General features: G+C 51.8%; 1 protein-coding gene across 3 annotated transcripts; it reads right to left on the reverse strand.

Annotated features, from left to right (window-relative positions):
- Positions 1-1603: 1603 nt before the first annotated feature.
- On the reverse strand, positions 1604-15650 carry ELOVL1 (ELOVL fatty acid elongase 1). 3 transcript variants are annotated; one of them, XM_085298204.1, is made up of 9 exons: positions 15630-15650; positions 13797-13859; positions 5438-5502; positions 4820-5010; positions 4586-4666; positions 4328-4384; positions 3885-3990; positions 3488-3624; positions 1604-3047 (listed from the first exon to the last, which is right to left on the reverse strand). In XM_085298204.1, exons 3-9 carry the CDS (start codon positions 5481-5483, stop codon positions 2793-2795), a joined length of 873 nt encoding a protein of 290 aa, XP_085154330.1. In that variant the 5' UTR covers positions 5484-5502; positions 13797-13859; positions 15630-15650; the 3' UTR covers positions 1604-2792. The 3 variants fall into 3 exon arrangements, with proteins under 3 accessions (XP_085154330.1, XP_085154327.1, XP_085154329.1); XM_085298201.1 differs by lacking the exon at positions 13797-13859 and having other exon boundaries at positions 15630-15649; XM_085298203.1 differs by lacking the exons at positions 4328-4384; positions 15630-15650.

Here is a 15650-nt window from a genome sequence, read left to right on the forward strand (position 1 = left end):
CCTACTGCCCTGAAGCAAGAGGAGGTACTGAGGAAGGAGCCAGACTCTGACCAGGCAAGCTCAGGAAACCCTGCCATATAAGGTATGAAATCAGTTTAGAGTAAGCAGCCTAAACAGACCACGGCAGGGTATAAATTRCTTAAGCCCATAGCTGGCCCATTGTAAGATCACAGCCAAGAGGAACAATTGGTGGAAGGGAGAGCAGAGCACATGTCAGGAACAGCCCCTGTTTCAGAATGCCAAGCTTAAGTAGTTTAAAGTACCGTTTCTATTTTGGGCAAGAGCAGAGACAGTCCCATCCTTACTGARAGCCAACAGCAGGGAAGAGGCTAAGCAACAAAGAGACTGTCATCTCCTACAGCTCCTGAAGCTGTGACTTCCGCATACTGAATAAATATTAAACACCAAGTCAGAGACCAGAACACACTCTTGACAGTCCTTGCACAGGCAGGAGCAGTAACTGGGAGAGAAAGCACACATGGAGCTGAAACTTGACCCATTAGGACTTCATCTGTTCAGGAAGAAYGAAGCCTGTAGAATAGGATGACAGCCCATGTACAGCTAGGCAAAATATTAGCAAAAGTTTAGTATGGTTGAAGGTGRAGGGGTATTTTCTGTTTCAGAGCTTGGCATCCCTCTTCTGTGGTACATGGTGGTCAGGCAAGAGTAGCTGAACTTTCTCTTCCCACCAAACCCAGCTGTTAAGCTGTTTCCAGTAAAGCCCTCCTGCACCACCACCAAGTCTATATTGAAAGTGAAGTCCTGCTGGGCTACTATATTTCTCCTAGCCACAGGTGTCCCAGCTGGCTACATGTCCCTGTTCTCARATTTAAATCACCATCTAGGCCTGGCCTCCATGCTTGACAGGGCCAGATGCACAAGGGGAAGGCAGCATCACAACCCCGGCAGCCCTAAAAGGAAACAAGACYGTTTCAGCTGGGGAAGATGTACTGCCTTAGCAGGATCAAGAAGCCAGCAAAAACATTTCTCCAACATGCCTATGCCCCTTTCTGCACATATCCACACTGTGGCAGCTACCTCCTGGTCATGGGGCAGCCACGTAGCACCCAGCCAGGGCACTGGACCAGCAGCTTTGCTTAAGGAGATGCCTTGCTCCCCTTTCAGAAGGCAACTAACTGGCCTCCCTGCTGTTTCCCCATCACTTGGCCTTCCAARTACCTCCCCTCAGAGCATTCCCACTCATTTCTGAAAAGCAGCAGCTCCTCCTGGCCAGTTCACCCCAGTCCCAGCCTGCATCCACGCTCCACCCCAGCCATTCTTTCACAGGGTGGAACCACTTTCACAGCTGGAACCTCAACACATTTCCTGCCCTGAGCACTGCTCTACCAAAGCACTTAGAAACAATCCTGCCATCTGCTGCATCAGTACACTATCACACTCCTCTTCTCTCCCCCCCCCCCCAAAAAAAAAACAAAAAAAAAAAAAAAAAAAAAAAAAAAAAAAAAAAAAAAAAAAACAAAAYCCACATACACAAACCTGCCCAGCTGCTTCTCCCAGCCCTGCCTCCAAACACACCAGGCAGGGCCAAGCCCCTGGAACAGCTTCAGAGCAGGGCAACCCAGGAAAACAAGGACACAGCCACTTCTCCTTCTGTCTGTTTATTTTTTGATAGAAGAGCAGCCCAGCCTGACCAGGCCTGGCTCCTTCACCTCATCCTCAAGGCCATCAACATGGCTTTGGTTACAGCCAGAGCAGGTGATGGGCACCAGGCCTAGGAGAGCTGCTGCACTGCCCTACTGTGTGGCAGAGTGTACCTCCACCCAGGCCCTGGGGAAATCCATGGAGTCAAGGTGTTCTCTGTTACACAGCACAACCATCTTCCTTTGTGCTCACATGGGCCAGAGTAGGGCTGGTCCCAAGTAGGATAAGACAGGAGCTGTTTCAAGGGACAAYTATTGCTCAAGTCTTGAGTTTGCAGGAATGGAGGTGGTCCAAGTCAAGGCTGAGCTTGGCCTCCCCCACTCTGGACCAAGCCACCAGCTGCCATACAGGATCAGTAAGTGTGGCTAAAGCACACTTGAGCACCTAGCCCAGGCACAGAAGGGCAAGGCAACCTGGGCTTATCAGGGGGCAGAGGCATTTCAGGCTGTCACAACCCTTGCTATATACCAGGCACAGGGTATGTGTATTGCACTGGGCAGCTCTGGGCCTCAAGTCCCACCCTTGCTGCCCCTACCTTCTCCCCAGCCATGCCTGAGCACACCAATACCAGGGCAGAACTCTCCACCTGGGCATACAAGGACCAGAAGGGGAAGGGACATGCAGCACCATGGCACAGAACAAGGTGGCACAAGGCATGGTAGAGCAGGAGCATTCACACTTGTGGTGGCAGCAAGCAACCAGGAACAAGTCTGCTCATCCATACAGGCTCTGATGAGAGAGGGAAGAGGAGAGGGCACCAGGACAGGGACCAGTCTCTTCTTTTGGTCCTATTCAGAAGGAAATCAGCCCCAGGCAAACGGGCCAGATTCAGGCACTTGGGGGAAGTTCCTTTGGAAACACTGGAATGGGGCTGCAGCCCCACAGCTGTAATGCAGGCAGCTGCCTCTCTGCTCAGCAACAGTGGAAAAAACAGCATGAGCCCACCCAGCAGCAGAAGCTGCCCATGGCTGCTCAGAGCAGAGGGGCTGGGCATGCAGACAGAAGACAGCAGGGCTGGGGTACAACAGTCTGTAGGCACTTGATTTGGCTAGTGGCACCCAGGAGCAAGGGAACAGGTCCCAGCTGCCTCTGCCCCGGGGCTCTCATTGGCTCTGGGAGGGCCTTGCCCTCTAGTTGGCTTTGACCTTGCCATTGGTGACTGTGCCATTCTCATGGATGCTGCTACCATTGTGCTGGGCTGCTTGCAGAGCCACTCTGGGCAACCGTTTGCCCTTGGTGTATGACTGGTACCAGAAGTTGGAGAATAGGATGAAGAAGATGGTCCCGTAAATCCAGATGAGGTGGATGAAGATGGGAAACTGATACTGGCAGCTGGGCATGAAGTAATACTGGGAGATGTGGATGGAGACAATCACAAACTGTGCCTGGGAACAGGGCAAATAAAGACAAGTTACACAGGGGAGCAGTGTCAGGGATCCCACTAAAGATAGTCTTTCCAGGAGGAAAGACTAGGCTCCTTTCTCACTCTAAAATAGAAGGCTATGGTACCTCTACAGCRAGGCGCAGCTAGCAGCCACACAAGAAAGGAACAGTCACTGCAGAAACAACAATACTTAAAGCAGCTCTAGCATCCCACCCTCCCAATGTGGGCACAACCCAGATGCAGCAGGCTGAGTAGCAACCACATCCTAGCCAGGCTCTCAGGGATATTAGAGAGCCACTGTGGACCACAGCAGCTGGAAACCTAGGATGAGAGTCTGCTGAAGAGAACAGCTTGAGGCCACACCTTTCTAGGTGCCAAGGCTGGCCTGCCCCTTGTGTCAGAGGGGGAGGTCACATACTCTGTCCCACAGCACAAACTTACCAGCTGGATGGCTGTGATGTGCTTCTTCCACCACAAGTACTTCTGGAAGGCAGGTCCTGCTGCTGAGAGCCCATAGTAGAAGTACATGACAACATGCACCATTGAATTGATCATGGCATGGAATGAGCCCATTCCTCCTGTTAGAGGGACGTTCATTAGTGCAAGTCAGTTGTCTGTAGCTGTCATACCAGGAGCCAAACACCACCCTTCCTCCCAGAGCTGTGCCTAGGTGTCATGTTGGACAGGAGGGTGCCTCCTTAAAGGACCACCTCTCCTTCTCTACCCCTATTCAGGGCTCCCAGGAGCTGCACCCATAAAGGTCAGAAAAGCCTTCCCAAGGTGTGGGGGATAAGTTCATCACTTCCCTAGCTGTGCACCTAGTCAGTTCCAGTCTTACCTGGACCAAACTTTGCTCCCCACCACCAGCTCCAAGGCAGAACAGAGTGGTGGAAGAGGTGCAGGAATGTGACCTGTTCATTCTTCTTCCGCAGGACAAAGATCACCTGCAATGAGATTGCAACAGCATCAGGACTCACCTTGGGAACAGCAGGAATTGGACACTGAGTCAGCATCCCAGCCTCTCAGTGACACTTCACTCACTATCACCACGTTATTCATCCCTCAGCTTCCAGAGCCAGAAGCAGCATCTGCAGTAGCCCAGAGTGTCCTCCCCAGCAGTGAYGCCAGACAAAAGCACTGCTGGATCATACTATAAGAGCTGTAGGAAGCATGTCCCTCCAATACAGTAGGCCTCAACTCTTTGCCCAGGAATTGCCTCCTGGCCTCAAGCCCCTGCACCTCCCCTGCCCAAGCACAGAACCTGCCCAGCATCTCACTCACTGTGTCTGTCAGTTCAATGAACTTTGAGAAGACGAAGAGCCAGGCAACATTGACCATCTGTAACATAATACATTAGAGACTCATCTTAGTGTGAGCATGCCAAGTGGTTGAGTGCCTTCACACTAACTCCAGGGTCAGCCTAACAGCCAGAGGCAGCAAGTCATCTGCCTTGCAGACAGAGACAGGTAGCTGCAACCTCACTACCCAAACAGGCTCTAAAGGCCATCCCTGCTTATAGGGAAAGGAAACAGAACTCACCCTGAGGGCCTTAGGGTCCTGTGAGAAGTCCACAGGGTCACATCTCCAGGTGTACCCAGTCAGCCACCCAGCCATCAGGAACTGCAACAAGTACATCACCACAGTGAGGCCCAACACACTTGCACTTCCCAGCCCTCCTCAGAAAGGACAGAAAGCTGGGCACAGGAAGGCCTCCCATCACATAGGCAACAAGCATGGAAGGTAAGAACTGCTATACCTATGCCAAATACTCACCTCATAAACTATGTAGAGTGAAAGTCCCACCAGAAAGAAGTTGTATAGCACCATGAACTTCTTCAGGTTTAGAGGCTTCCTGTTGGCCATTAGCCGGGGGCCCAGGGATAGCACGAAGTAGACATATGCCAGAAGGATGCCCATCACAAGGAAGGGGGACTGCATCAGTGGGTAGTCAGCAATGCGGGGGTCTGTGGAGATAGCCAAGGTACAGAGCAGTAAGCATCCCTGCCCTGCTGCCAGCAATGCTACCACAAGAGTAGAGGCAAGGAACAGCTCACAAGTCGGGTTCTGCTAGAACAGGAGCAAAGGCAGAACACAGCTTGGGGGCAGCAGCTGAACAAGCAAACAAAACTAAGGTATAGCCCAAAAGCATGCGGCAGAGCATCCTGGAGACCCTATGCCCTGAGGGGCCAGAGCATCACAGCAGTATTCTAAGAGGCACCAAGACCAAAGTGCCTCATAATACAGGCAGCCTGAAAAATCCAGAGCTGGATCTGTGTCAAGGCAAAGRCAGGATGTAGCTAGACCTGAATCGCATGCACACAGACCACCTCCCTTGTGCTGGTGGCAGCAAGGCATATAGCACCCTGCAGCTGGACATGGCCAAACACTCACCTGCTTTTTTCATGAAGTCCTGATACATTGTCACAATCCCCTCCATGGCAGTGGTGGCAGCAGCTCTGCAGAGAGAAGAAAGCATCAGGCAGCTGCAGCCAGGCCGTTTCTAGCACAGCTTCAGAGCATCCAGTTAAAATCTCTCAGCAGAGCCCACACCAGCATCTGCTCTCTGACTAGGAGACACTGAGCACTTGCAGTGAAATTACAACCACACAGTCCACATGGACGCTCTCCAGAAGAGCAAGCAGGACCAACTCTTGCTGCAGGCTATTAAAAAAAAAAAAAAAAAACACCTCTACCCCCAGAGCCTGCCCTGCAGAGGCCCACAGGAGAAGGGAGAAAGGGGAACAATATGCCCCAGCACAGAAGCATGAGTAGGCCCAGCCTCCCTCAGCTCATCCACTGCAGAGGGAGGTGTTCCCTGTAGTTGCTACCAACAGCCACTCCACTTTCCTACCTTCTTCTACTCTCCCAAAGGTTTACTGCTGCCACCACCAGGAAGCAGACAGCCTCCTGGCTGCTGGCCTGGGAGGAACTGAAGCCAGAGTGACCCCACAGASCCCTCCTTACTCCTAGTAAGATCCCAGTTGGGAATATCCATCAGGTACAGCCACTCCAGAACACCCCTAGCCAGCACCAGCAGCCCTCTTTCAGCTTTGCTGAACAACAAGGAGCTCAGCCTGCTCTTTGCTCTAGCTGGGACCCAGGCAGRGAAGGGAGGCAGGACTGCAGCAGTCACTACAAGATTCGTGTTGCCTGTTACGTAGATGCCCGGTAGCACCACACAGGCACTCTTCACTACAAAGCCTTACCAGGGGTCTGGCTATGGTCCTTGCACACACTACTCCACAGTTCAAAGAGCCTGGGAGTAGATTCTAGTGCTGGCCCAGTCTTACCCTGTATGTTCCTCCAGACTGGAAAATGCCACATAGCCTCTCTGCAACAGGAGGAGGAGGGTAGATCAAGTTCCCCCTTCACTGCTACCCACCAAAATACCCATTCTTCCCCCCAAGCAAGGCTCCAGAGAAGGGCTGTACAGCCGCACACACCCCAGGAAACAGAGCCCGAGTTTTTCTGGAGTAAGGAAAAGACAAAATAAGGTTCCTCACATCACCTTGGAAAACACTGCAGCAATAGGGCAAAGTGCATTAGGGAGCAACTCCCACCTCTCAGATCATTCGATGAGAAAAAGCAGCAGCACAGACACCATACCTTCCTCACCAGCCTGAGGCTGAAAGGTTTAATRGCAAATAATACTCACTTGCAGGATCACCCAAATACCAGAAGTTTAAGGTCCTAGGCACCTCTAAGATTATCTGCTCTTYATGTGTAACAATGGCTGGAAGAGTGCAGCAGGAACTACCACATCCTCAAAAGCCACTCTTTAAAGACTCCRGCTGAGGGAAATGCGATAAGCTCTTGAGCTTTAAGGTGCTCCAAGACTAAAAGCAAGTTTYAAACTAGTCTGTCTAGTTTTGGCTTTAAACCACTATATCCAGCTACACCTTTATTTGCTAGCTTGAGGACTCCTCAAGAGTTATTTCTCAGCACAAGTACCTGACTGTTCAAGCTCTGTTTATCTTATCAGGCTAAATGAGTCAGTCTTACTACAGATCCAGGGCAGAAACAAGACTGTGGAACACTAYTTTGGGCGGATGGGATGGAAAGATAGTATCAGATTTACTCACAAGCTCAGAGTTATATCCTACACTGCAGAGAGGAGGGAGACGCTTGAGCCCAGGCACCATTAATTACTCCACTGACCATGACACCAGCAGCAAGACTCTAGCACTACTGATCAACTAGGATGCTAGTTCAAAACAATTCAGCATCCCAGAACACTCAAGACTTGAATCTGAAGACACACACTGCAATTTTGCCCTGATAGGCCCTGTGAAGGTTGCACAGAGTATGCAGTACACAAGGACCATCCTTGCAGCAGCAAGGAACACATAACTATCCCCCAAGCAGTTTATATAAAAAAATCCACCCACTCAGCAGTGGTACATAAGTCCTCACTGGCACAAATGGCAATAAGTTTCTGCTACTGCAGAGCCACGTTCAGTACTTCCACAGTCCTTTATGCCATAGGGTGAGAGGAGATACTGGAATTGTCGTAAAGAGGCTGTGAGCAAGCACCAGGACTTCTTGCTATAAACACCACCATATTCCCCTCATATTCTGACAGGTCTTCCTGTGTTTCAGTCTGCAGCCATTCCTTCTTGTCCTGTCACTGGGCACCACTGAAGAGTCCAGCCCCATCCTCTTTGTGCCCTCCCTTCAAATATTTGTAGACATTGATAAAGATCTCCTCCCAGTCTTCTCTTCTCCAGACTAAACAAGCCCAGCTCTCAGAGACTCTCCTCAAGGGCAGACGCTCAAGTCYTCTAATCATCTTTGCAGCCCTATGCTGGACTCTCCAGTAGTTCCATGTCTGTTGTACAAGGGGACCTAAAATTGGACACAGTACTTCAGATGTGACCTTACCAGGGCCAAGTAGAGGGGGAGGATCACCTCCCTCAACCTGCTGGCACTCTTCCTAATACACCCCAGGATACCTTTGGCCTTCTTGGCCACAAGGGCACATTGCTGGCTCATAGTTAACTCCACAGAGCTGCTTTCCAGCAGATCAGCCTCCAGTCTGTACTGGTGCATGGGGTTATTCCTCCCTAGGTGCAGGACCCTGCACTTGCCTCTGTTGAACTTCAGAGGCTCTGACAGGCTGGARAGTTGGGCAGACAGGAACCTCATGAACAGCAGCACAGCCTTCTGGTGAATCAGCCACTCTGGTACCATCAAACTTGCTGAGGAAGCACTCTGTCCCTTCATCCAGGTCATTGAGGAGTAAGTTGAACAAGACTGGACCCAGTACTGACCACTGAGGGACATCAGGCCTCCAACTAGACTCTGAGCCATTGATGACAACCATCTGAGCTCTGCCTTTCAGGGGCAGTGTCTACTCATCTAATCTATATTTCTGGAGCTTACTTATGAAGTTATTGGAGACTGTCAAAAGCCTTAYTGAAGTCAAGGTACACAACATCCACCACTCCCCCCTTAACCACCCAGCTAGATCATCTCCAATGCTACCCTGAGATCACTTTGGGTCTTTGTAAGACTCAGTAGCCACAYTGGCATGCCATATAGTCCTGCAGAACAGGTACAATATGTAGACCACAATATGTGGAGACCTTGCAAACACATTTCCTCCTACCTCAGAGTGCTGCTTCCCTATTTCAGGGACCATGTTCTCATTACTCACAGGCCAGAGCACCAGGCTACATTTTGCCCTAGTTACCAACATCAAGGATTAGATACTTGCTTACACTCAGCAATGTGTAGACTGCATATTTCCATAGCCATACAGCTAATCAGTGCTACTTCAGCAAGAACAGCAAACCTCTTTATAGCAAATCCCAGCAGCCCAAGAGCAGTCAGACCACAGCACTGAACCATAACACTGATAGAGGCAAGAGCACAACCCATTTAATTTTGTTAATAGCCTCACAGAGAACATCTTAGCCCACACAGCAGCCATCTGCAAGCAACAAGCTCAGCCCTAGCCTCCCCCAGCAGTCTAGCAGCCAACACTACTATCTCATCAATATTCAAGTCAAATCACACCTGTAATAGGTGAGAAAGCAAGCCACCCTGATCTCCCCACTAGTTTAATTACAGACAGCACCAAMACAGCCTGGTAGGTAGCCACAAGAGTTGCCACCCACAGGAGAGCTGGCACAAGGCCCTTGCTGAACTGGATGAAGCAGGCCTGGCCCCTCTTGGGCTCCCAAGGGAGTAGCAACTCTCAAAGGTCAGGAGATAACCTGCTGGCCAGAGATCAAAGCAATCCTCATCCCCTGACCTACAACCAGCTGGCAACTAGGCTTGCTGCCTGCTGCAGCACTGAGCTCCACAATTGCCAATGAAGAGGCCTCTAAGCCCTTCCTCTCACAGCCTCCTTACAGCAGGTTTCCAGCACAGTTGTCTGACTGAAGACTCAGTCAAGACACTCTTGTGCACATGCTAAAGTCCTGCTCTCCTGAAAAGTCACTGCCTAAAGAGATGCTTGTGCATCCACTCAGAAGGCACAAAAGACCAGTCTGAGAGCACCAGCTGCTAAATTTAAAGTGCAGAAAAACCACAGAGGTAGGATGGAGTAGGAAAGTGGAGCTCCCCTGGCCTGACACACTGGCTGCAAGGACTGGTGACAGACTCCCTGATCAGAGCTCAAGAACTAGTCCCAGATTCCTCAAAGATGTAGCAGTAAGTCCTTAGACTTTGCAGGGACACCACYAAGATAAGTTCCCACTTTAACCACACAGATCCATTTGTCACTGCCTCTAGCTCAGCTGTTTCATGCTGAGACTGAAAGGACACTGCTAACAGATTGATACCATATGCTTTGCATCAGTGTATTTGATGACAGTATAAGAGGGTTGTGTTCACAGAGAAGGCACACGAACTCTAACTCTTGATATAACAGCTCTTGCAAGAGCTGCAATTACAGCTGGTATTGGAATCAAGTTAGCTGGGTGAGGAAGTAGTTTCCCCATCTTCAGCAGGTGAGTGTTAATACTGCTGTATCTCACACCAGGGCTGTAAAACACTGGGGCCTTTGGATGGCATCCTACAAACAGGGATTAAGTTCTCCCATTCCCATGCTTCCTGGAAGCAGGGAGATTGAGAGGAGATTCTCAGATCAGCAGATCAATTCTGTATAGTCTGGTTAGTCACAGTATCACCTCTCAAGCCTTCAGGGGAAAAGAACAAGCCCACTGCAATAGGGAGCCTGGGAGCCCTGTACAGCAAAGGCAGGGAATCAGACTTCAAGGTCTCCGCACAAGTTGTCGTAAGAAGTCTATACCCAAGCATGTTTTCCAAAACACTAGCTGTATTCCTCTGCAGACAAGTACCTCCCTGAACCAATCATGCAAGATGTGGTAGAGAGTAAGCCTATCCAACAATTAACAGTGTGGTGACTGCATATTCAGAGTACTGGTTTCAGTTCAGATGAGAACAGTCAGGACAAGCAGGGAAAAGGCATTTATCAAGAAGCTCTGACACAGAAAGGAATGAAGAAACAGAGCAGAGTGAAGAAACATAGGGTGAGATACCTATAGAAGTGGGGGGGGGAGGTATTTCCCTCCTGCAATATCAAAACTATGCTCAGTGGTTCATGGAGCAACAGGTAAGCTAGGAAGCATATGGAGGCAAATAAGCCTCATCTCTGAGGTGACAGCACCTGGTAGCACCACATTACATGGAAGGTGAGAGTGCTCAGGAGAAGAGATGCTTCCCGAGAGCAGCTAGTAGAAACAGAGTCTTGCAAAGCCCTCTAGAGTACAGAGCAAACCTATCTGCACACAGGGCAGACAGGGTTTCTATGCTGTTTCATTAATCATGCAAGCAGCCCAAAATGAGGCTTCAACTTTGCTCCCATAGCAGAGTGTCTGCAGTCTGTGTTGTGCTCTGTCCCATCAAGGGTTTTGCATTAGTTGGACATGGACTCAGACATTAAAGGTCTACAAAGTCAGACTCWGAAAGATCCCGAAAGTCTAACAGATTTGCTCTGACAGTGCAGAAAGTCCAAGTACAAACTCAGGGATCAGTGTGGGATAGAAGGGGCAYGCTACAGAGCACACCATGGTACTGGATTGGGCCTTCCTACACGCTCTGCCAAGAGGTCAGAGCCCCACAGCCATCCATCCGCTAACAAGAATGGATGTTCACTGGCAGTACTACAAATACTAGAGACTCCAGCAGTATGGCAGATGTACCACAAATGCCAGTAGGCCTAATGCAGGTACCATCTTTAACAGTCACAGCCCCCACAAGGGAATAGAAATGCTAGCTTCAGTAATCTTCATATAAGTGTGGAGAGTTCACTCAAAGCCAGCACTACTGCTTCCACTGCTGGTCCCAAGCAAAGTGGGAGGAGAGGGGAAAATCTTCTTAAGGTTGAGTAGAACAAGCATGGGATACAACTCCATGCACATACAGAACAAGTCTATCAGCAAGCTGCAAGAGCAAGCTGGCTGATCCGATTAAGGTCCACAATAAGAGCACTCCCTGCAGTAAAACTGAAGAACTTGCTGCCTCAGCAACAGCTTCCTACCTTGATCTATCTCAGAGGAAGATGATCAACCAGAAATTAGATACCCTATGAGATGCTGAGAGAAGCCAAGAACCCTCAGACTAGGTTACCACCTTCACCAGCAGTGAGCTATCAAAAACCCAGATAGCATCCAAACATAGGCCTCCTGTCCATGCTGAGCTGGGGAGCTGTCTGTGGCAGCTGCCATCTTGCAGCAACAGCAGCCCCATAACTCCTACAGGGAAGAGCCCTGGCTCTCAGGGACCAGCTACTCTGGAAAGGAGGCTGGGCTGCCTCACCTGTTTCACTGGCAAGAACCAGACTTTCCAGCCCAAGTACTCCCACCAGTTGACAACTAATAAGGTACATGCTAACAAAAATCCAGTACAATAGCACAGAAACACAGGCAAAGTCCCTTGGGCCATCACAGGCACCACTTCCAATACCTCTTGCAAGCTCCTTCCTAAAGGATCTTAGCCTGAGAGTTTACTGTGCTGTAACCACAGCAGAAGAGAGGAAGTGCAAGTGCTCACCCTCACCCAGCAAGGATAGTGCTAAATCAGACATTCATCAATGCAAGGAAGCTATCTTCATCATTGTCCTGATGATTTTTTTTTTTGTCACTGAGACAAAGAGGTGACACAGTACACCCTGAATAAGCCTTTATTCACCTACAAACCATGGTAGAAGAAAACTCTAGCTCAAAATTAAAGTTCTCGCTCTCCCAATCCCTAGCCCATTCTTAGTTTTAAAGAGCAGAACTCCTCTCACACTTCTGTCCTGAAGGACAATATAATGCCCCCATACCTAACAGACTTTCAGGAAAATGGCAAGAACACTGTGCAGAGCAGGACTGCAGAGGCCTAGACCATGTGGATGGCATGGCTTAATCCCTTCAGTGAAATCAGCAAGAACAGGCTCCTGCAACAGCTGGCAGTGTTACTTCTCAAAGGAAGGACTTGTCAGAAACAGTTCACACTCATGAGCTGGAGGGGCTTCCTAGGAAGGAGAAAATCCAGCTGCCTCAAACCCTGAGGGCTCAACCAACTGTTTAATTCTCTGAAGTGTCCTCAAGAAGCTGCTTAGCAGGTCTGGTGGAAAGGTCAGCTCAGCCCAGGCAGGAATCTGCCCTGGCCACATTCTGGAAGAGTAGGTGGTCAAATTTTGGGCTGCATAGCAGGATGGATGCGCTGCAGCACAGATGGTCCTATTCTCTAAGTGGAGAGGAGATGCTCTGAGGGAATGTACTAGCAGTGAGAGTGCTCTCATCATACCAATGAGCAAGCAAGCCTCCCCTCACAGCCCTGGGGGAAGAAGGGGTACTTGTCTGACTTCTTCCTTCCCTTAAGGCACCACAACTGGGACAGTCACCCAAGGGGAAGCACCTGACAGTCCCTCTGTACTGCTCTGAACAAGACTGCAGGAAGTGCAGGCACTGAGGCAAACAGATTTCCCCCTCACCCCCAAATGCCTCCCCACCTGTCTCAATGTCTGAATGTGATGTCTCATCACAGCAGTATTACAGCAATCAGAGTGGCAGCTTCCCCAAGTGCCCTTTCGTTACAGAAGGGCAACAGGCCTGTGTAGCAGATTTACAGACCAACTCCAGTACTGCCTGGAGAAGGTCAGATGAGTGTTGGTCACAGTTAAAGTCTACAGCTGTCCAGGATGGACAGACCCACGTGCATGGCAGCACCACATAACTCACCAGTTTGAGGTGGGCTCACACCAGTGCTGCTGCCACCAGAAGGGTGACAATAAGGCTCTCCTCCCACCAATGTTCTAGCACAGGGGCTAGATGGAGGCCAAGCACCTACACAAGCTGGCACTCAAAGCTAACATTGTGTTAGCAGCAGTGGGGGAGGCCTGGTACTGCCATCCTGCCCAGAGGAGGAGGGGAAGAGGAATCTCTCAATAGTACATTGATGCTGGGGGCTGTGTGGGAGAAAGCTCTTCTGCCTCTGAAGAGCCAGCACTGCCCAAGAGAGGCTGTTTTCACACTGCCACATCAAGGCCAAGCACAGCCCCAGCTGCAGGCCCAGCACAGCTGCTGGAGAAGACGCCTGGCCTCGCCTCACTCACCACTTCTCAGCCACTGAATACCTTCCCCAGCAGTCAAGATGAATTTAGGGCCTCCTTCACGGGGCACATGTGTGCCAGCATCTGCCACAACAGCAGCAAAGCAGCAGGCTGCGGAGCCCTGAGCACAACCCCCGCACACAGCCTGCCAACCCCAGGGAGACACACGGGGCCACGGCTTACCTCCGCTCTGCACCCAGGGAAGGTGGCTCTCGGCGCAGGCCCCGTGTCCCACTGCGTCTCCAGCTGTGAGGGAGGCAGGAGGGAGAGCTCAGCCAGCAGCAGCAGGCCCGGCCACCCCCCCCCCCAGGAGCGTAGGCAGCACCCGGCCCCGGCGTGCGGCGCCACCAGGGCCTAGCRCAGCCCAGCACCCTGCTCCGCAGCCACTGCCCGGGGGAGGCCGCGGCAGCAGCTCCCAGCAGCGCTGCGGCCCTGGGCCTGCGTGGCTCCTCCCGGCCCCACGGCACTTCCCGGTCTAGTCGTCTCGCACCACCCGGCGCTCCTCCCCGGGCAGATCCCTTCTCTGCTTTTAAGTCACTTCCAGGCCTTTCTGACAGCCTCAGCGCCTTCCAGCAAGCACTGAAGACGGCCTCTTCCCTACCCCCCCGGGAGGCACCAGGACAGGCCCCCGAGCACCCCACAGCACACACAGAAAATAGACCTCTCTGAGAGCCACTTCCAGTTTCAGGAGAAGTGCCAAACACGATACTGCTCTGCCTTCCCCAGACTTGTGTAACAGGCATATCTTAATTCAACAGAGCACGGACAGGAAGCAGACCCATGAATCAGACACCTTCCCTTCCAACAGCACGCAGTCAGCACYGGCTGCAGCCATGACCCCCTCCCCAGCAGGGCTGTAGACACACGTGGCCACACCAAGAACCACAGAGCTAGCAGCTGGAGAGCAAGAGCCCCCTGCCACGCTGTAGGGCACCAGGGTATGATAAATAACCCATCTTCCCACTAAGCAGGTTTGTGGCAGCATCCTAAGCACTGCTGCAGGAATGACAGCAGCAGCCACGCCAAGGGGTCCCAAATGAGGGGCAGCCCCCTCCACAGGGAGGGGATAAAGCCCCTCCTGCTTRGCAGCACTGCTGAGGGGAGCAGCACACAACCCCAGAGTGCTGTTTTGGGATGCGCTGCAGATTTCAGGATCTAGCTTTTCTTCAAAGCCGCTTCAAAGATACCACCTGAACCCCTTCCTCTCATCTTCCTGCTCCAAGACAGGTCAGCATGCACCACTCCAGCCCTCTGAGAGGATCAGCACTGCTGACAGAGTCACCACCCCCGCCAGCAGTGACAGCCACCTACTCAGCACCCTTCCTGATTCACATCTGCCTCACAGTCTCATCACCTGCCAGGGGGCATGGTGCAACATCCAGCCCTCCTTACCTACGAGGCTACAGCTTCCATAACCTTGCCCCTCATTCACCTCACCCACAGTGTCACTACAGCTGGTCTAGGGGACACCATCTCCTCCCACACTCTGGGGCAGCCAAGGCTTCCCAGATGAGAGACACACAGAGACCCACCACACATGCACTAGCTGCTTTCTCTCCTGCAAGCTCTTTACCTTAAACACTCCACCACCAAGTGGGCATATGGCCTCACTGGGCAGGGTCCACCTTCACAGCTGGGCAAAGCCACCAGCCTGGAGCAGCTAAACAGTAAAGCCCATTAAGGCCCGAGTGCCCCTTGCTTTACAACACTCCCCGACCTTGGGGGGGGGGGGGGCTGCCTCTGAGAGAGGCCCACAACACACACAAGCTGTGCCCACAGCAAACAAGGAAACTCCCACACCCTTAACCCAACAGGGAGCTCAGATGCCTCCACCCCCCCCAACCCTGTGGGGGCCCATCCCACCCAGCAACCCCCTTCCACGGGCCAGAGGGTGGAAGGGGGGCCGGGCCGGGGCAGACCAGCCACCCCTACCCCACCCCACCCGGCAGACAGGCCGGCTGGCCCGGCCGCCCTGGGAAGGCCCCACCGCGTGTGCGCGGCGCCGCGCTCACTCACCACCGGCCGCACCCCGCTCTG

This window comes from Rhea americana, unplaced genomic scaffold (genome assembly GCF_003343005.1).
Source record: "Rhea americana isolate MKP2758 unplaced genomic scaffold, rheAme1 scaffold_136, whole genome shotgun sequence".
In the NCBI taxonomy this organism is placed as follows: Eukaryota; Metazoa; Chordata; class Aves; order Rheiformes; family Rheidae; genus Rhea; species Rhea americana.

Bases quoted from the DNA above. Each gene is read 5' to 3' on its own strand.
- ELOVL1 (XM_085298204.1), bottom strand. From the start codon at position 5,483: ATGGAGGGGATTGTGACAATGTATCAGGACTTCATGAAAAAAGCAG. The intron at 3,625-3,884 runs GTAAGACTGGAA...TCCCTCTAACAG, and splicing joins GGGAGCAAAGTTTGGTCCAG to GAGGAATGGGCTCATTCCAT. The intron at 3,048-3,487 runs GTAAGTTTGTGC...CCCTGTTCCCAG, and splicing joins ACATCACAGCCATCCAGCTG to GCACAGTTTGTGATTGTCTC.